The sequence below is a fragment of the Phaseolus vulgaris genome, chromosome 6, assembly GCF_000499845.2.
Source record: "Phaseolus vulgaris cultivar G19833 chromosome 6, P. vulgaris v2.0, whole genome shotgun sequence".
Classification (NCBI taxonomy): domain Eukaryota; kingdom Viridiplantae; phylum Streptophyta; class Magnoliopsida; order Fabales; family Fabaceae; genus Phaseolus; species Phaseolus vulgaris.
Window position 1 is genome coordinate 27,284,013 of NC_023754.2, and position 19,322 is coordinate 27,303,334.

Sequence of the window (19,322 nt, forward strand, 5' to 3'; positions counted from 1 at the left end):
TTTATAAAATCAGTTTCTATTTAATGATTTTCTTCTATAGTAAATATAACTAATTCTTAAATTTAAATTTTAAATTTACTAGGTTGTCAACACACTTTTTTTTTCTTTTTATGCGATTAAAAAGAATAAATTACTATAAGTAGTTAAATAACAATTTCATCTTTCCCTCAAAATCCAAGAAACTTAAAGGTTTCAATAACTAACATAACACCAGTTTCCAACCAAATGGATGACCATTCTTTTATTATAGACAACTCAGTTATCAACATGACTCCAATAATTTATCTTCAAGACTAAAGTATTACCAATGAAATATATGTAATTTCCGAAATTTTTCTCACTGCTACGTGAAAAAAAAACCTTCCTAATGTGTTAAAGTATTTAAAAATAATAAGGTCTTCAGCATAACCTTTTAATTTATTACTATAAGATCTTTATATCCAAAATTAGTAACAATGTAATCTAGAAAATCAATATAAACAATATAATTTATTATTTTTTGTATTTGAATCAATATTTAGATCATAGCTTATTATTTAAAATAATCAGTTATCTAGATTATAATAATCAATTATATATATATATATATCAATTATTTTTCACCATATGTTCATAAAAATAAAAGTATGAATGCTATGAGTAGTTTTAAATAAATATTTATATATGCATGTATAAATTTATTCTTATATAAACTAATATAACTACTTTATTTAGTTATGTCACGAAAAAAAATCAATAAATAGCAATTAAATTTATATATAAAAAATAATTAGTCATTATATTAACTAAATCATATATTAATTTAGAGACTCACAAATTATTAATATTTAAAGTTGTTTCTATTATTAGTAAAAAATTATAAAATAGTTTCTTAATTAGTATTTAAATTAGCTATCTAGGTTTTAGTTATTAATATTTAATATTCTAAATTAATTTCTAAAAAACTAAAAGAGACTATTTAAAATATAAAGTAGTAAGTAGTTAAAATCTTAGTAATTTACCAATTTAAAAATTATTTTATATTTTTTTTAATAATAAAAATTAATTTATTCAACTTAGAGCATGGTTATGGCTGAAACACAGGTACAATCATTCATCATTCGAGAGACAAACAAACAAACAAATCTACCACTGAAAATAGCCTTAAGTAAGTAAAACTACTGTTAAGAAAGTGGACTTTAAGCTTAACTCAACCCCATAAAACCGGCTCATGAGGTTGAGGTTTGCACCCACTTATATATTACGAAATGTCTTTATCTCTAGTCGATGTGGGATCTCCAACACACCCCCTCACGCCGAGACTACCAAGCCTTTAGCACTGATTCCAGACTAACCAAGCTATCCTGCAGTCAAAAAACATGTGTTTTATCGACTCCACAGCCATCCTGCAAAAACTACATAGATTGGTATCCACCAAAACTCCACGTCTCTCCAAGTTAGCTTTTGTGGCAATCGAATTAATCAACACCCTTTGGTTTATGAATCGGAGCAACCTATAAAAAGTTATAGGTAACATGGCAGGTTTGCAACAGGTTGGTAAGGGGATTAAAAGGACTGATGGTAATGTGTTCTAATCCTGTTTTTTTGATCTTGGGGTTGCTGTTGGCTGTTCTATTGGTTGTTTAAGTTTCTATGCTCTTTTTAGAAGTTGTTTATCATAAGTGGTTGGTTTGCCTGGTTTTTGGCTGCTGAGAGGGTACAAGCACCGGTACAGTAGAAGCTCCTCTGGCAGATAATGGCACTGTCACAGTTTAAGTTGCCAGAACTTAAGAAATCAGTTTTATGTCCAGCTGTTTGGATGACCCTGTTTGTGGAGGGTTTGATTTTCTGTTTGGTGCTGGAAGAACCTATGTGCTGCAATGTTTTTCTACCGTGATGGAGGGAAAGGGTTAAGTGCATGAACTGGTTTTGTATTAGTATGTTACATGTTATAACAGTTTAGATATTCTGTGAAGTTATTAGGCCAAGAGTTTTTTTTAGGTGCAGTTTGAAGTTGTTAAGCTTTTTTCTGGTTCAAGATGAATATCTTTTATTTGTAAACGGGTTGGATACTCTTTTAAGTATTCTTTTATTTATTTAATTTTTTATTGATAAAAAAAATAGAAATAAAATAGTATAAAATAAATTTGAAGGGAAGAAACCGAAATACTAATAAACATTTAAGTAAGTAAGCAAAAGTAAATGAAATCAAAATCATATTTGAATAATTAATGTATGTGAGTTTTCTTAAACTTATACATTTTTTTGTATAAAAAAATGTTTTGGAAGAAAGAAGATTCGTTTTTTTTTGTTATCGGCGAAGAAGAAATTAAAAAAGAAGATTCGTTATGAAATCATGGTGAATGTCAAGTGTTAAATTGAATAAACAGTAAAGCTGTAGGTTATGCTTTGCTTTCATTTGGATTTTTCCTTCTTTTAGATTGGTTGGTGCACGCCAAGTACACCACTTTATTCATTTATTTGTTTTCGATCAGAAAAAAATAATAATAAAGCTGCAGGAAGTTCCGGGCATATTCACACCTTATGCTTTTCATCAGTGATTAATAAATCCAAACTTTCTTTGGTTTTTAAATATTGAAAACAAGATATTTTAATTCATTTATTCTTCAGATCTAAAAAAATTTGAAAAGAAGAGAAACATGCCAAACTTGTTGTCCTTCAACGTTGCTTCATTTTGACTTCATTATAATAGTAAATTACAAGTTTGGACACGCAACTTTGTTCCCAACCCTATATGTACGTACGTTTCATCTCGCAATAGCCACACACCTAGTAACCCAAACTCTTTTGTCCTCATTTGGTTTTGTACCTAAGCTAAGATGGCAATTAAGACTAAGGCATTGTTGGTTCTACTGGTTGCAACTTGCATGCAATATTTTGCGAATGGAGAACAGCAAGTGCCTTGCTTTTTCATCTTTGGGGACTCTTTATCTGACAATGGAAATAACAACAACCTTCAAACACAAGCAAAAAGCAATTACAATCCATATGGCATCGACTTCCCAAATGGCCCTACTGGAAGATTTTCCAATGGACGAGTCACAGTTGACTTCCTTGGTAACATTCTCTATGCTATTACTTCCATAATTCTCTCCATCACCAAAAATAAAAACTTATATTTTGTTTATCTCTATTTTCTGACTACATGCACATTAATTAACTTTTAACCATACATATTGCAGCCGAACTTCTTGGATTCAAAGAACCTGTGCCACCCTATGCAAACACTAGTGGCTCAGACATACTTAAGGGTGTGAATTATGCATCCGGAGCAGCTGGGATTCTCCTTGAGTCTGGAAAACGTCTAGTATGTATATATATATATATATATATATATATATATACTCTTTATTCTTACATCCTTCTTTGTTTGTTTCATCTGGTTTAAACTTTTGGTATTGTCTTTGAATGTTACACAACGCAGGGTGACAATATCCATTTGGAAAAACAGCTGAGAAATCACCGAGTGATATATTCGAGAATCGTGAGGAAACTTGGAGGTTCTAGGAAAGCTAAAGAGTACCTTAACAAGTGCTTGTATTACGTTAATATAGGCAGCAATGATTACATAAACAATTTCTTCCTTCCCGATCTTTACACATCAAGCCGCATCTTTACCCTTGAGCAATATACCAACCGTCTTATAAGGAGGTTATCTGAAAATATCAAGGTATTTTACAATTTTCTATTCACTTTTCAAACTTCTGCATCCACTATTATAATTTGTTATAGCAGGCATAGTTTGGAGGTACTTTGGGTTCTTATAGTTTAAAGGCCATTTAATAGCCCTCCTCAGTTCGACAGTTTAGGGCTCACTTTCATTTAGTTGAATTTTGGTTATATATTGAATTTATACTAACATCATGCTGCATTATGTTATACCATGTAACTGTCAATATCTATACTATAATGTTTAATATCTATTCAAAAGAAAGTCTACTAATAAGAAATAAATTAATAATATGTATGTATAGATAATGATTCATTATTACGTGTAAAACCATTAAAGTTATATTTCAATTGCAATTTTTTTATTAATTTAATAATTAAAATAAAACATTTTCATAAAATAAATTAAGCACATATTAGTTTATATGGAATTAATTGATTTTTCATTTCACAGTTATTTTAAAGTATAATATATTGAAAAATATGGGTAGGTCTTATTATTAGATTGCATATTTATGAATATATATATATATATATATATATATATATATTATTTAAAAGTCAATATACGTTATCATTAAGATAATATTGTATAATTTCATAGTTACATCGATGTAATGTTTTTCAGTATTATATACATGCCTCTAACATTTGTTTTAAAAAAAAATCTATAACACTATTTACGTTCTCTGCTCAAACAAAAAAATTGGCATTGAAATAAAGTTTAAATTTCATAAAAAAGTATTATGATATATTAAAATACATTTTTAACGAAAATAACAGTGGTGAAATATCACACATTCAGTTGAAAATTAATTATTTTGTTTTTTATAAAATTAATTCATTTTTAATGCCCTATTTTAAGTATATCTATTTTTTTTAAATCAAGAAATATGATATATATATATATATATATATATATATATATATATATATATATATAGCTAATGAAATATTAGGTGAATGATAAAAATATAAATGAAAAATATTATCTTAAGCTTTAAAAATGATAATAAGATAAAATAAAAATATTTTTTTAAAAATAAGACATTTAAAAAGACTGGAGGGAGTGTTAAACTACATTATTTTTTTTAATGTATTAATGTTTATAAAGTATTTTAATAATATTTGCAGTTGTTCAGAAAAGGCTTTTTAAAATTTGTTTTAGATTCAATTTATGATAAAGGATGTTTATAAGATTATTATTGTTCCCTCTGCTAAAAAAGCATCGAATGTTAAAGTTATTCATTAATTAAAAAAAAGAACTAATTTCCCCTTGTAAATGACGTAACCGAATACAAGCTTAGGCCCAGCCCAGAAACTTTAAGCTACTTTTTCACAACAATGCTAATTGGAATAAATTGGTTTATTTAAGTTTAGTTTTACTATATTTGTATTACTTCTACTCAATTTCTCATTTCTAAATGAACTGTGCATAAAACATCATTCTTACGAAATGATTTCTTCGTAACTTTTGCTTATCATTTTAATTTCTTTTAACATCATAATTTTGATTATCTCTCTAAATTCATGATTCATAAAACATCACAAGATAAAAACATAACAAACATAAATGAAATGAAACATTCTGGAATAAAAAAAATATTATATTGGATAACAGGAACTGCATGAGAGTGGGGCAAGAAAAGTGGTGTTAGTTGGGTTGGGTGCTTTAGGGTGCATTCCAAGATTCACATCTAGGAATGGAAGTTGTGTTGACGAGTTCAATGAAGCTGCCTTCCTGTTCAGCAACAAGCTCAATTCTGAAGTCAACACATTGAATAACAAGTTCACTGATTCCAGTTTCATCTTCATAAACAGCTCCAGCGCCCTTGACCTTGAGAAATTTGGTATAAACACTTCATTTCATCACATTCTGGTACACAATATTTCTGTATTATAATTAAGCATGCAAGCATGTGTTTCAGGCTTCACTGTTGCCGATACTCCTTGCTGCCGTACCAGAGAAGATGGACAGTGTGTTCGTAATGAAACACCATGCCCGAATAGAAACGAGTATGTGTTTTACGATGAATTCCATATCACAGAGGCCGTGCACCGACTCATTGCAATAGGTTCATATGACCAAATCAAGCCTCTTGTTCAACACTCAACCAATCCTCCACTTCAATAATTTCTTACCATGCATGCATCATAACTCTTTGTATTCACTTCAATAAGCGCCCAGTTAAATAAAACTAATTACTTAAGTTAAATCAATTTGTCCCTAGTTAAAAACTTTCTATATAAGTATATGTACGAATTCATTTTAATTTATAAAGACACTATTTTCAAAAAAAAATTATCTCCTAAGAATATACATAGCATGGCGTATTTTTTATTTATTTCTTCTTTATAAAAAGTAATATCTACCACACACTACTGTAAACTTATTAATTAGAATCTATAAATAATTAGTTATTTTATTACTTAAATTATATATTATTTTAGAGATTAAAAAAATATTGACTTCTAAATTAATATTTATTATTGATAAATAATTTTTAAAGTAGTATCTAATTAACTATGAAAGTTTTAACTACCAATTATTTAAAAATTATTTTTTATTTAATAATTTTCTTGTAGTTCTAAAATTAAGTTACTTCTCTGGTTGGTTCAAATGATAAAAAAAATAGTACAAGAAAATTATCAAGTAAAAACTAATTTTGAAGATACAAAATAATTAATCACTATATTAATTAAATTTGATATTATCTTAGAAACTAAAAAAATGATATATAAAATAATTTATATTAATAATAAAATTTATAAATTAGTTTTTAAATTGATATATGATTAGCTACAAAGTTTTAAAAATTATTCTATATTATAAAATTAATATATAAAAACTTAGTAACTAATTAGATACCAATTAAAAACTAGTTTGTAAATTTAAAAACTCTTTTAACTATTAATATTTTTTTAGTTTATAAAATAGTGTTTAGTTTAATTAATATAATAATTAATTATTTTTTGTTTTTAAATGAGTTTTTATTTAATATTTTTTTACGATGAAGATAGAAAAGAAATGAGTTTGTTTATAAAGATGATCTGTTTTATTGAAAATTTATTAGAATGGGTAAATTTTAAAAAGATTAGTAAAATGGAGAAGTGTTAAGGTTATGTCATAACATTAAATTACTCTTATGATGGGTTCAAATGAGAAAAGGGATGAAGAAGGAAAAAAAATGGATCTGTTAACGAAAATGGTATAGTTTTATTTAAATTTACCAAAATAGATAAATTTTAAAAATATTGTTAGAAGGGACAAGTATTAATGTTATGTTATAACATTAGATTACTCTTGTTGTTGGTTCAAGTGAGAAAATAAATCAAGATAAAATATAAATTTATTTACGAAAATGGTATAATGTTTATTTAAAATGTATCAAAATAGGTAATTTTTAAAAATGTTATTAAAATAGACAAGTCGTACTTAAAATACAATTTCAAGATTAAAAAATTATGTTGCCATGCACGACTCTATTTTTAATATATTTTAAAAATAATTAATAAAAAATCCGTGCATATTACTCGCACAAATTCTCTTATTTTATTATTATTTTTTGTCTTCACTCTTGGTTCTATTGTTTTGAATTGTGCGAAGTGGAGGAATCTGGAAACATAAAATAAACAGCAAAAGCAATGCTGATGCCATTGCATTCTTCACCCCTATATATATTGATGCTACAATAAAAAGTGAATTTTTAATTTATCTTTCAGAAATATATATTATGAATTATGTATTTTAGAATAATTTTTTTTAGAACGTGAAATTTAGAATATATTAATACATTCTAAAATACATTTTCAAATTCAGAAATCATATTCTAAAATGTGCATTAAATGTATTAATATATTTTAAATTGCTGATTTCAAAATAAATTATGGAATTTCCTGAATTGGGAAAAAGAGTTTTAAGAAAATGAAAGTGACAAGTCTGAGAATGGTAAGGTGTGTGAACAGAGAAGTGAGAAGACAACATGATCCCCCAAGGACAACACTTCTTTTGCATAGACAACCTAGATACAGCTATGTGTTTGTTTGAACAAAATAAATGGATAATAATAAGATTAGGTAAACAAAATAGGTAATAAGAGTTGAAAAAATATGTTTTATCGTCTAGTAATTTTGTGTGTCCGTTATATTCACATCCACCTACCTTTCTTTAAATAAATCACAAATTGAGAATATCTAACATTCTCGTATCTAACTCCTAATTTAGGTAGAAAAAAATTGTGTATTTTGGATAAGGATCTTTAACAATATGTTCTATTATGTGAAGTAAGGATGTTATATATTAATGTAGGACAAAGAGTTTATAAGGAGGAGCATATGTGAAGTGAAAAAAATTATATATATTTTTTAGTTATTGAATTGTAATCTGGTGTCTATATTTGTAAAGAGATTTTATAAGTTATTTATTTATTTATTATTGATAAAAAAATAAATTTCTCTATTTGCTGACAATTTATGTTTAGTGATTTATTTATGAAGTTGGTGTAACCAAATGAATTCTTGTGGTTGTGATTTATTTGGGATAAGAAGATTTTTTTTTTATAAGGATTAAGTATTTTCTTAAATGATTTATATTTTGTTTTTTGTTGATTAAAAAAATCACTCTATTTTTTTATTTATTTCTCAAAAATAAAATGCGTAATTGGACAATCTAAGTTATTTTAAAAAAAAATCTAATGTAATGTGTTTTTAGGGTAAATTCCCTATCTAGCACCATTTATATTTTTATTTCCCTAACTAGCATCTTTTTGTTTTTATTTCCCAATCTAGCATCCTTTTATTTTTTATTTCCCTATCTAAACATTTTATATTTATTATTTTTTTTTATTTTTATTTTGTAAAAACTCATTTCTTTATTCATTAATTATATTTATAACAATTTTAAACATTAAAAATAATTATTTTTTAATGCATTTAAAATTAAAATTATAAAAAAAATAATTATTTTTTAATTTATTTTTAAAATGGTGCTAGATAGGGAAATAAAAAATAAAAAGGTGTTAAATAGGAAAATAAAAACAAAAGAGTGTTAGATAGAAAAATAAAAACAAAAAGATGTTAGATGAGAGAAATAAAAGTGTAAATGGTGTAGATAGAGAATTTACTCGTGTTTTTATCATTTTCATTTATATTTTAATTTACTGGAATATCTAACCTACGTGGAAGATGAGATTCTCTTTGAGGTAATCTTAAATTATTGTATGACACATACTCAAGAGGTACGGATGAATACATATTTTGACCACTATTATATAATTATGATATATTTATTGTGTAAATCTCTATTAAGGAAGAGTCAAAATAATATACCCAAAATTTATGCATAATATTATAGCTACTAATAAAAGAAAAATAAGTATATAATTTAATATAATTATATAACTATAAAAAAAATGTATATTCAAATTTTTATATTTCAAATATTTTTTGTATATGAAAAAGAAAATCTTTTTGAATGAGACACTAAATATCTTGTTTCATAAATACTAATATTTTGATATTGAGTGGAGTGGGGTAGAGAGTTACATTTTTTTCTTTAAAAAGGAAATAAAACGTGTGAGAAATAAATCCAAACAATGAATATGTTTTTTGCTTATCTTTTTCTTAAAAAAATAGAGAAGAACACGTTAAAAATTAATAGAAATAATGAATTTATGCTTTACTATTGAAAAGAATAATGAAAACATGAAAAGAAAAAAACATAAAAAAATATCATTATTTTTTTCTTTTTACATTTTATGAGTTTCTTTATTATTTATTATATAATTTTATGTTTTAATATTTATTAAAATTAAATAATGAGCATTATAAAAGATCTAATTTAATTCTTATTATATATAAATTAATCTTCCGCTAGTGAAACTATATTAAGTATATTATCTTACTAATGAATTTACCAATATATCCTGTTACATATAATGTGCATTTAGATATATAAATACAAATAAAAAAAACTTGTACTATTATTTATTGTTTTTCTAACAAGTTCATCACCATCAATTTTTAGGAGGTGTGAGTACCATTGAATAAGATAGTTCCGACATGAAATTAATTGAGGGGCACGTCAACTTTTGAATTTTGTGCTTGGATGCTTAAATCTTGAATTCTTAGGGGCACTTTTCTTTATGGTATGTTAAATCATAATAATTATAGATGCAAGAAGTTGTCAAGTCCATGTATTGAGATGAAGGAACTTCTTTTGGAATTTCATCTTCTCTTTTCTTTTGTCATGGTGACCAGTATCAGACTCCATGGACAAGTTCCATGGTTCCATTGTATAATGAAAATCTTGTCGATGGATGATTTTCAGAACATATATTTGTATGTGTATCTCTTTTACAATGCAACCATGTTTGTCAGTGACTCAGTGTTGTATCAGATCGTACTGGAGCTATCTTAGCCACATGTTTTATGTCAAACGAGTCACTAAATAACACTGTTGCAATAATGGCGTGCAAAGTATTGTATTTTTCTGCAAAGTGTTGCAATAATGGCGTCCAGAGCCTGCAACTTAATAACACTGTTACTTTAATTACACGTTGCTACAGACTTTTGTTTTTATATGCACGTTAAACATGCCTAACCGAAAAAATATAATGTAACACTCGTATGGCATAAAATATTTTCACTTTATTCAAAAAATGTAATAATGTATATTAATAATTCATATTGAAATATAAAAAATATAATTAAAATAATAATACATTAAATATAAGAAGTGAAAGTAATTTTTTTAAGTGTCAAAATATCTGAATTGTGCCTAACCAATCATTCTTCCTGTATCATGTGTTTATTAGATATTATAACTCATATTTTCTTTTACATCTATTTTAAAAAAACTATCTTAATAAAATATTAAATAAATATTATTAAAATTAGTTATAGTATAATAATAAAGGTAAATAAAAGTAACGATAGACTAACAACTCTAATATTTTATACAATCACATTTTAATTTTTAATATTATTATTTTAATAATTTTCATCTTATTTAATTATAAATATATTTTTATTATATATTTATTTTTAAATTCATCACATTAGATCACAAGTTGTTATTGTTAGAGTTGTAAAACTATTATTTTCCTATTTTCTTATATAAACTGGAGTGGTGAAAAAAACCATTCATTTAACAATTCAAAATAATAAAAGTATTTTTTTTCTATCTAAAGTTTGATAGATTTGAAATTAGAGTATTGATTATTTTACACCAATGCTCTAAATTGTTGGATATGAAGTCAAGACCAGGTTAAGGTGACTAGATACATGTTTAGTGAGTGGTTTAAAGCGCAGGTGAACATTGTTCCGTGACTTCAAGTGAAAGATTGTTGAGTATGAAGCCAGAACCAATTGGGTTAGGCTGACTAGACACCATGTTTAGTGAGTGAGCTTAGCTTAATCATTGTGTCATTTTTATAAATCTCTATTTAAAGAGATCATTGTACTTGTAATTCGGGTGTAACAAGACAGAATGAAACCTAATAGTTGCTCGTGTGGGTGTAGGTTGCAGTTGGCGACTGAACCACGTTAAATCTTATGTCGTTTATTTTTCTGCAGTTGATTTGTGATTGTGTGTTGTTTCCGCGTGCGTTTTCTCATCAAGTGGTATCATAATATCTATCTTATGCCTTATTACTTCATAAAAATACTCCTATCACATAATAATTCAAAGATTAAAAGAAGTTGTAATGTGGAGCAAAGGAAAAATAGGTGTGAAAAAATCATTTTCCTTGAAAGTATCATGTTCCCGTTTATTTGACTATATATTGAGCAACAAGGGTTCATACAAACACCACCCAACTACAACACTTTTAATATTGTTCCTTGTTTCCTTGATTGCCTATATTGTCTCAACAATTCCTCTGCTGAGATATGGCTTGTGAAACCAACACATGGTTGGTTATGTTTTTTGTTTTCATGGCTGTAAACTGCATGCAATGTGTCCTTGGGGTGTCCCAAGTGCCTTGTCTTTTCATCTTCGGGGACTCCATGTCTGATAGTGGAAACAACAATGAACTTCCAACCACTACAAAATCTAATTACAGACCTTATGGTGTGGACTTTCCATTTGGACCAACTGGAAGATTTACCGATGGCCGAACAGAAATTGACATAATCAGTAACATTTCTCTATACTTATCAAGACCTCTAATCTTTCTCATTTTTTCCTTAAACTATTTGGCATTCAGTTTTGCACTTAAAGGCTTTAAATTCAAATCTCGCTATTTAGTTGGTATACACTACCTTCTTTTCACTCAGCGATTTCTTAATAGTGCAGAAAGAATTAAAACCATGTTTATTTATAGAGCCAACAGTCTTTTCTCTTACCCTATACACTTTGATGAAGCTCACACTATTAGAGTCTACATATGCAGCTCAGTTTCTGGGATTTGAGAATTTCATACCACCCTTTGCAAACACTGGTGGATCAGACATACTCAAAGGTGTGAACTATGCATCAGGTGGATCTGGAATACGCATTGAAACCGGCTCGCATTCGGTATAAATCATAGAACCTAGTTCTTTCTTGTTTCTCACGATCTTCAATTGCTTTTGGTGAGTTCTTGTGTTACAGTTTTCATGTATGCTACTAAATTATTGCAATGCAGGGTGCTGCTATCAGCTTGGGATTACAGATAGCAAATCATAGAGTCATAGTTTCTGAAATTGCTACCAGACTTGGAAGTCCTGAGTTGGCTCGACAATACCTTGAAAAGTGCTTGTATTATGTGAACATAGGTAGCAATGATTACATGGCCAATTACTTCCTTCCCCAGTTCTACCCATCAAGCAGCATGTATAGCCTTGAGGAGTATACACAAGCTCTGATTACAGACTTATCTCTGTATTTACAGGTATCACTTGAAGTTGTGTGTTTCACAAATGATTAGAACATGAATAAATCTAGATCCTATTATGGTCAGGCTATACAAGAAGTTGGAGCGAGAAAATTTGCGGTGGCAGGCTTGGGTCTTATAGGATGCACTCCTGGTATCGTGAGTTCATATGGGACAAATGAATCTTGTGTTGAAGAGCAGAATTTTGCTGCATTCAATTTTAATAACAAGCTTAAAGTTCTGGTGGATCAATTCAATAACGGATTCGCTGCAATTTCAAAGTTCATCTTTATGGACACTCAAGCATTGGCCATTCACCTTCGTGCTAAAAATTGTACTTAGTTTGGTTTTCTTATATTCAAAAAAATTTATTGTCTTTAACTAAGGTTGTTGATTCAGTGCATATGAGATAACCTTATACATATTCCATGTGTCTCAGATTTTCTGGTTCCGGAGACTCCTTGCTGCCAAACATCGTTATCAGGGCTGTGTATTCCTGGGGAAATGCCGTGCAGTAATAGGAATGATTATGTGTTTTGGGATGCATTTCACACCAGTGAGCAATGGAACCTACTCAATGCAGTAACAAATTATAATTCTACCTCTACTTCAGCCTTCACTTATCCAATGGATATCAAGCACCTTGTTGACTATGGAATTAAAATGGAATTGAAGCTCAATAATGACTCCACTTCACAACCTACTGCCACTGAATAACTTTTGGTTACCATGCAGTCGTTCATGTGGAGCTGAATAAATTGTGAGTTTAATATGTATTAAATAATTTCGTACTACTGAATAAATTGGATGTCCTTCCAAATCTGTTCCAGTTTCTCTAAGATTTTACTTCGAAATCTACAGCATGTATATGCTGTCATGGAATGCAGGCACAGTTATTGTTTGGAATGCAATTCTAAATCAAGTATGTAATGTATAATTTGCAAAAAAAATAATAATAATTAAGTTTTAATTATTTTTGATATTTTTAATTGAGTATCTATTTTTATTCAGTTTTTAATAAAATAAATGACAAAAAAATTTAGTTAAAAATGCTAAAATTTATGAATAATTTAGAATTTAACCAATCCTTTTAAAAAATAATAAATAATAACGAGTTATCGTTGTACAAGTAATAGTAATAATATAATATATAACTTATAACGGAATAAATGAAAGAACTTGGAATGGAGATTAAGATGTAATAATAATAGTCATTATATAATATTCATACAAAAAATAAGGTTCAAAAACCTTAGATTAAATTTCACGCTAAATACGATTCAGCACTATAACCATGATATGGAAAAAGAAAACATAAAAGTGAGTACAAGTTTTGCTATCCATTCAAATAGTGATTAAAGAGAAAACTTTCCAAATAAGTGAGAATAAATTAAATAAAGACGCCTCTTTTTGTTGGTAAGAGGTGATTCGTCACTAATCTCGGATTGACAAACATGAATCAAGAGAAAATTGTGCCATAAATAAAAAATAAATTTTACCATTCATAGAGAAAAATATTAAAAATATAATATCTACTTGTTATGGTTGGGTTCAAACAAATTGCATTACCGAATAATTCAGAATTTTTATTTAGATATTCGATAATAATTTTATTGAATATTTTAATAAGTCTAAATTTCTTTCAAGAAGTAATTACTCAACTTTACTTACTTACTCATATATCAACTTATATTTTTATTAAACTTTTACGTCGAAAAATCTTAAATAAATTATTGATCATTTATGAACTTATATCTTATTAATTTTTTACTAACTTAAACAATTATTTTAAAATAAATTATTAATCGATCTTTATTATTTGAGTTTATCACTAGTTTTTATTATCAAAACTCCACGACTAACAATGAAAAGTTTATTTAATCTCAAAAGTACAAATACTCATATCGAAAAATTCCTGCAAATGCATAAATATTTGTATAGAATTATGAGATCTTTAGTTTTTCATAGGATAACACGATACATAAGAGTTTATATTATCCGTAGTGATTGTAAAAATATTCAGATAAAAATATTTTTAAAATGAAAATAACGAAAGTTGTTTTTTAATAATATTTAAAAAATATATTTTCAAAACAATAAAATAGATGTTAGAATGAAAGATAATTTTGTAATTATTTTACAGACTGATTATAATTTTTCTAAAAAACATGTTGTAAATTGTTGTAATTTTTTAAAAGATGTAAAACTATCAACGCTGGAATATTGCAGAGTAGTAGAAAATCATGGTTTGATAAAGAGAGAGTGTTGTTATTTGGTATATAATATATTATAAAAAAAAGCTGTTGAATACGAAAAGCTTTTTAATCACCGACGAATTTGGTATATAATATATTATAAAACACTGTGACGGAATTATTGGTGGGACTCTATACCATTATTGGATCTAGCCTACAGTAGGTTGTACAAAATCTTTTGTTTTTTTCTGGAAAATGTAAAATATGACTTGTATTGTCTTATATGTAAATTTTTCTAATAAAAATTCTCTCACAATAAGCAATTATTGCTTCAAAAACTAACTAATTTTTTAAGCAACTTCATAAAAATGTTACTTTCCTCCAAAGAGTTACTTGAAACAATTCCAACAATTGTGATGAATGAAATAAAAATCTTTGGTTGAAAATACTTTAAAGTGCCCAGTATAAGAGAAAAAAGATATACACATAAGACTCGTACATTTTATGTATTTTTTTTCTCTTTTTTTTACTGATAAGAGTGATTCATAACTAATGTAAACTTCAACAACAATAAGAATTTGAGAATTAAAATATCAAGTAAAAAACTTCATGAATCCAAAAGGCTCCTTTTTTAAGTATTAACTTGAATTAGTTAAAATTAAATTAAACAAAAAAAGTGAGTTAAAAAATATCTTCCTAAGTTGAAAACATTTTTGTGAGTAGTTAAAATTATTTTTAAATAGTAATAATTTGTCTCACCCTATTCTCATAATTGGTTGAATGAGTCACAAGATTGTAAGTCCCTCAAAGTGGAATAAAAAGAAAGTTGGAACCATTATGGATCAAGAGCTTAGCATATAGACTAAGGGTTAAATTGTGTTCTTTAAACGAAATGAAAGAATGAGACTAATTTGAATTATTTGATGGAATAAAAGGGGAATGATAACAATGAAAACAAATTTATTATACTATTTTACAGTTTTTGTTTTGTATTTTTATTTCTTTAATGAGGTATTTTTTACATAACATTAAAACCAGAAAGACCACGCTTTAATCTGCCCTGTACGTTTCATTTGTGGATGCCAAATCACAGTATCATCTTTAATGGCAATTATTTATAAAAATTAATTATGAATAAAAATATTATTTTAATAGAAGTTATATGCATAGAAATTATTTAAGTAATTTTTTAAAGTTTAATCTATTTATATATATACTAGATTTATATTAAAATAATATTTTTTATCATTTATAACCCTCTTGAGATGAATGATTCAGTTTGAATACTGATATTAAAAACACACTCTTCACACTTTAATCAATTAATATTTTTTTAATTTAAAATATTATTATAAGTAGTTCACTTTTCATGCAAAGAAACTTTTCTCATTCAGTTTAATAAAAATTTGTCTTTTATACAAATAAGGTTGTATTTTAATATTTGTCATAGTTGTATTTTAGTGATGTTGTCAAAATATCACGATTCTATTCAAAAGTCTCATCTTTAAATTTGAAATTAAAGATAATTTATATTAAATTTTTTAAGAAAAAAAAATGCTTTGTCACTAACAACTTTAAATAATAATAATAATAATATATTAAATTAAGTTATTTAAATAAAATATAAATGAAGTTATTACATATAAAAATAATAAAATGAATCGTACAATGGGATTGAAAATATCTAGGAGTGTAAACGTCTCAATGTCCTTTTTTGAATCCATTTTGAAGATAAGATATTTTTTAAACATAAAATTGTTACCGAGTACAATGCTAGAAGCCGAGGTACGAACCTATGATATTTTGACTTCTTATTTCTTTATACTGACAATAAAATATTAATATTTATAATAATTTAAAAAAGTAAAAAATATTCTTAATAAAAATATAGACAAAATATAAAATATTAAAATAATTTTTAAAATTAAAAGAAATTAAAATATTAATATTTAATTGAGTGTAGGGTAAAGAAAAATATCAAATAATCATTTTCCAATAATCAATGACATCATAACCTGCCACCATACTCATGTCTACTTTTCTTGTCCTCAGTTAATGTTCCCCATTTCCTGGGGCATAACCTAACCTCTTTTGCATCATCAATTCCTCTGCTTTGGGATGGCTTGTGGAACAAACATATGGTTGGTTATGCTTCTTTTCTTGGCTGCTAACTACATTCAACATGGTGTCCATGGGGTGTCCCAAGTCCCTTGCCTTTTTATCCTTGGGGACTCTTTATCTGATAGTGGAAACAACAATGAACTTCCAACCTCTGCAAAATCTAATTACAAACCTTATGGCATCGACTTCCCCACTGGCCCAACTGGAAGATTTACCAATGGCCGAACAGAAATTGACATAATCAGTAAGGGTTGTTTGATTACACTTTTTCAAAGCAGTTTTTAGTTTTTAAATGAATAAAAAGGAACTGACTTTTCTTTGCACTTATCAATACCTCTATTATCTCTCTATTTGCCTTAACTATTGATCATTCAAGGTTGCCATCATAAATTTTAAATTCAAATCTCATGAATTTTGGGGTGTCTAATTTTTGAGCTGGGATGCACGTCCTTCGGTTTACCCTGCAATTCTTTAGTAGTGCTACCAGAATAAAAACTGTATTTATTCACAGACTAAGTTCTATAATTGCAGCTCAGCTTCTGGGATTTGATAATTTCATCCCACCCTTTGCAAACACCAGTGGTTCAGACATACTTAGAGGTGTGAACTATGCATCTGGTGGGGCTGGAATACGCAATGAAACCGGATCACATTCAGTACAAAACAAAGAACCGAGTTCTTTCTAGTTTGCTCATAATCTCCAATTAGTTTATGGTGGAGTGCTTGTGTTACAATTCTCATGCATGCTACTAAATTAACGCAGGGCGGTTCTATCAGCTTGGGATTACAGTTAGCAAATCACAGAGTCATAGTTTCTGAAATTGCAACCAGACTTGGAAATCCAGACTTAGCTCGACAATATCTTGAAAAATGCCTGTATTATGTGAACATAGGCAGCAATGATTACATGGGAAACTACTTCAATCCTCAGTTCTACCCAACAAGCCGAATTTATAGCCTTGAGCAGTATGCACAAGCTCTAATTGAAGAGTTATCTCTGAATTTAGTGGTATCCATTGAAATTTTCTGTTTCACAAATGATTAGAATATGAATGATTCTAAATCCTATCATAATACTAATCATACTTGTTTTGTATTGTAAGTATTGAATGGTTTTTATGCTTCTAAAGACATTAAATGCTTTAACTTTTTCATTTCATACTTTTTTATGGAGAAAATGTTCCACCAGTTGACTATGTAAAATTTTAAAAAGTCTTAGACTTAGAAACTGAACCTTTTTCCTACAAAGTATCTAGTTGGAGGATGTAATTACTTTATGGAATATTAGCTGTAGCATCTCAGTTGAAGCTACACCATGTATGGTATGATGATTGAGCATTTTGATTTCTATGGGCAGGCTTTACATGACCTTGGAGCAAGAAAGTATGTGTTGAATGAGTTAGGCCTTTTTGGATGCACTCCAGGTGTGATGCACTTTCATGGGACAAATGGATCTTGTGTTGAAGAGCAGAATGCTGCTGCATTCGATTTCAATAACAAGCTTAAAAGTCTTGTGGATCAATTCAATAACAGGTTCTCTGCTAATTCCAAATTCATCATGATAACGGCACCAAAGGCCCTTGACAATGCACATGGTAATAAATTTGGTTTTCGTATTCTTCAATCCACACCTCCAAATTAAAAGCAATGTATTGCCTTTGGCTGAGGTGCATGCAATAATATAATACTATATATGTTCTGACCTTAATCTCTATTCCTAAACACTATGGAATTATTTTGAAGCATGGGAATAATAATATATAACCATATATAGTCCATGTGTCTCAGGGTTTTTGGTTTCTGATGCTGCATGCTGCCCATTGGGGTGTAATCCTGATCAAAAGCCGTGCAACAATAGGAGTGATTATGTGTTTTGGGATGAAGTCCATCCCACTGAGGCATGGAACCTACTCAATGCCATATCAGCTTATGATTCTATGATTGATCCAGCCTTCATTTATCCAATGGATATCAAGCACCTTGTTGACTGGGAAATTGAGAGGGTATTGGAGTTTACAAATGAGACCACTCCACAGCTCAGTTCCACTGAATAAGTTCTGGTTATCATGTAGTCCTTCTATGACACTGAATTGCTTGTGAGTTCAGTATGTATAAATGATCTGCTACTTAACTGAATGACAAAGTGGATTACCTTTGTCTCAGATTTGGTCCAACTTATCTAAAGTGTGTATCTGTTTAATTTTTTTTTTTCTGTAAAAAAACATCAATCTGGTCCCTTACAATTAAAAGCAACACGGAGCAGTAGTGTCCTATTTCGTAGCATTCTGTCCAAGAGAAAAGAGATTGTTTAACTATGAATTTATTTTGTTGTAACTAGTATATATGTATGTTTTATTATTTGACTTTTCTTAATTGTTTAAGACCAGATACAGCAATGAGTGAAAATTTGAAATAGAACTTCTTTCAATGGGGGATAATAATCAAATATTCAAGATGGATCATTTATCAAAAAAAATCGTTG

General features: G+C 27.8%; 3 protein-coding genes across 3 annotated transcripts; all 3 read left to right on the forward strand.

The window, feature by feature from the left end:
* The first annotated feature begins 2,762 nt into the window (after window positions 1-2,762).
* LOC137832431 (GDSL esterase/lipase At1g29670-like) lies at window positions 2,763-5,885 on the forward strand. The gene is made up of 5 exons (XM_068640592.1): window positions 2,763-3,057; window positions 3,183-3,307; window positions 3,425-3,670; window positions 5,291-5,519; window positions 5,598-5,885. Exons 1-5 carry the CDS (start codon window positions 2,820-2,822, stop codon window positions 5,801-5,803), a joined length of 1,044 nt encoding a protein of 347 aa, XP_068496693.1. The 5' UTR covers window positions 2,763-2,819; the 3' UTR covers window positions 5,804-5,885.
* A 5,505-nt stretch (window positions 5,886-11,390) lies between these two features.
* LOC137832432 (GDSL esterase/lipase At1g29670-like) lies at window positions 11,391-13,506 on the forward strand. The gene is made up of 5 exons (XM_068640593.1): window positions 11,391-11,806; window positions 12,063-12,187; window positions 12,297-12,542; window positions 12,612-12,858; window positions 12,964-13,506. Exons 1-5 carry the CDS (start codon window positions 11,560-11,562, stop codon window positions 13,239-13,241), a joined length of 1,143 nt encoding a protein of 380 aa, XP_068496694.1. The 5' UTR covers window positions 11,391-11,559; the 3' UTR covers window positions 13,242-13,506.
* Window positions 13,507-16,721: 3,215 nt separating this feature from the next.
* LOC137832433 (GDSL esterase/lipase At1g29670-like) lies at window positions 16,722-19,123 on the forward strand. The gene is made up of 5 exons (XM_068640594.1): window positions 16,722-17,084; window positions 17,372-17,496; window positions 17,604-17,849; window positions 18,198-18,435; window positions 18,629-19,123. The coding sequence occupies exons 1-5, from the start codon at window positions 16,838-16,840 to the stop codon at window positions 18,892-18,894; spliced, it is 1,122 nt and encodes a 373-aa protein (XP_068496695.1). The 5' UTR covers window positions 16,722-16,837; the 3' UTR covers window positions 18,895-19,123.
* The last annotated feature ends 199 nt before the right edge of the window (window positions 19,124-19,322 follow it).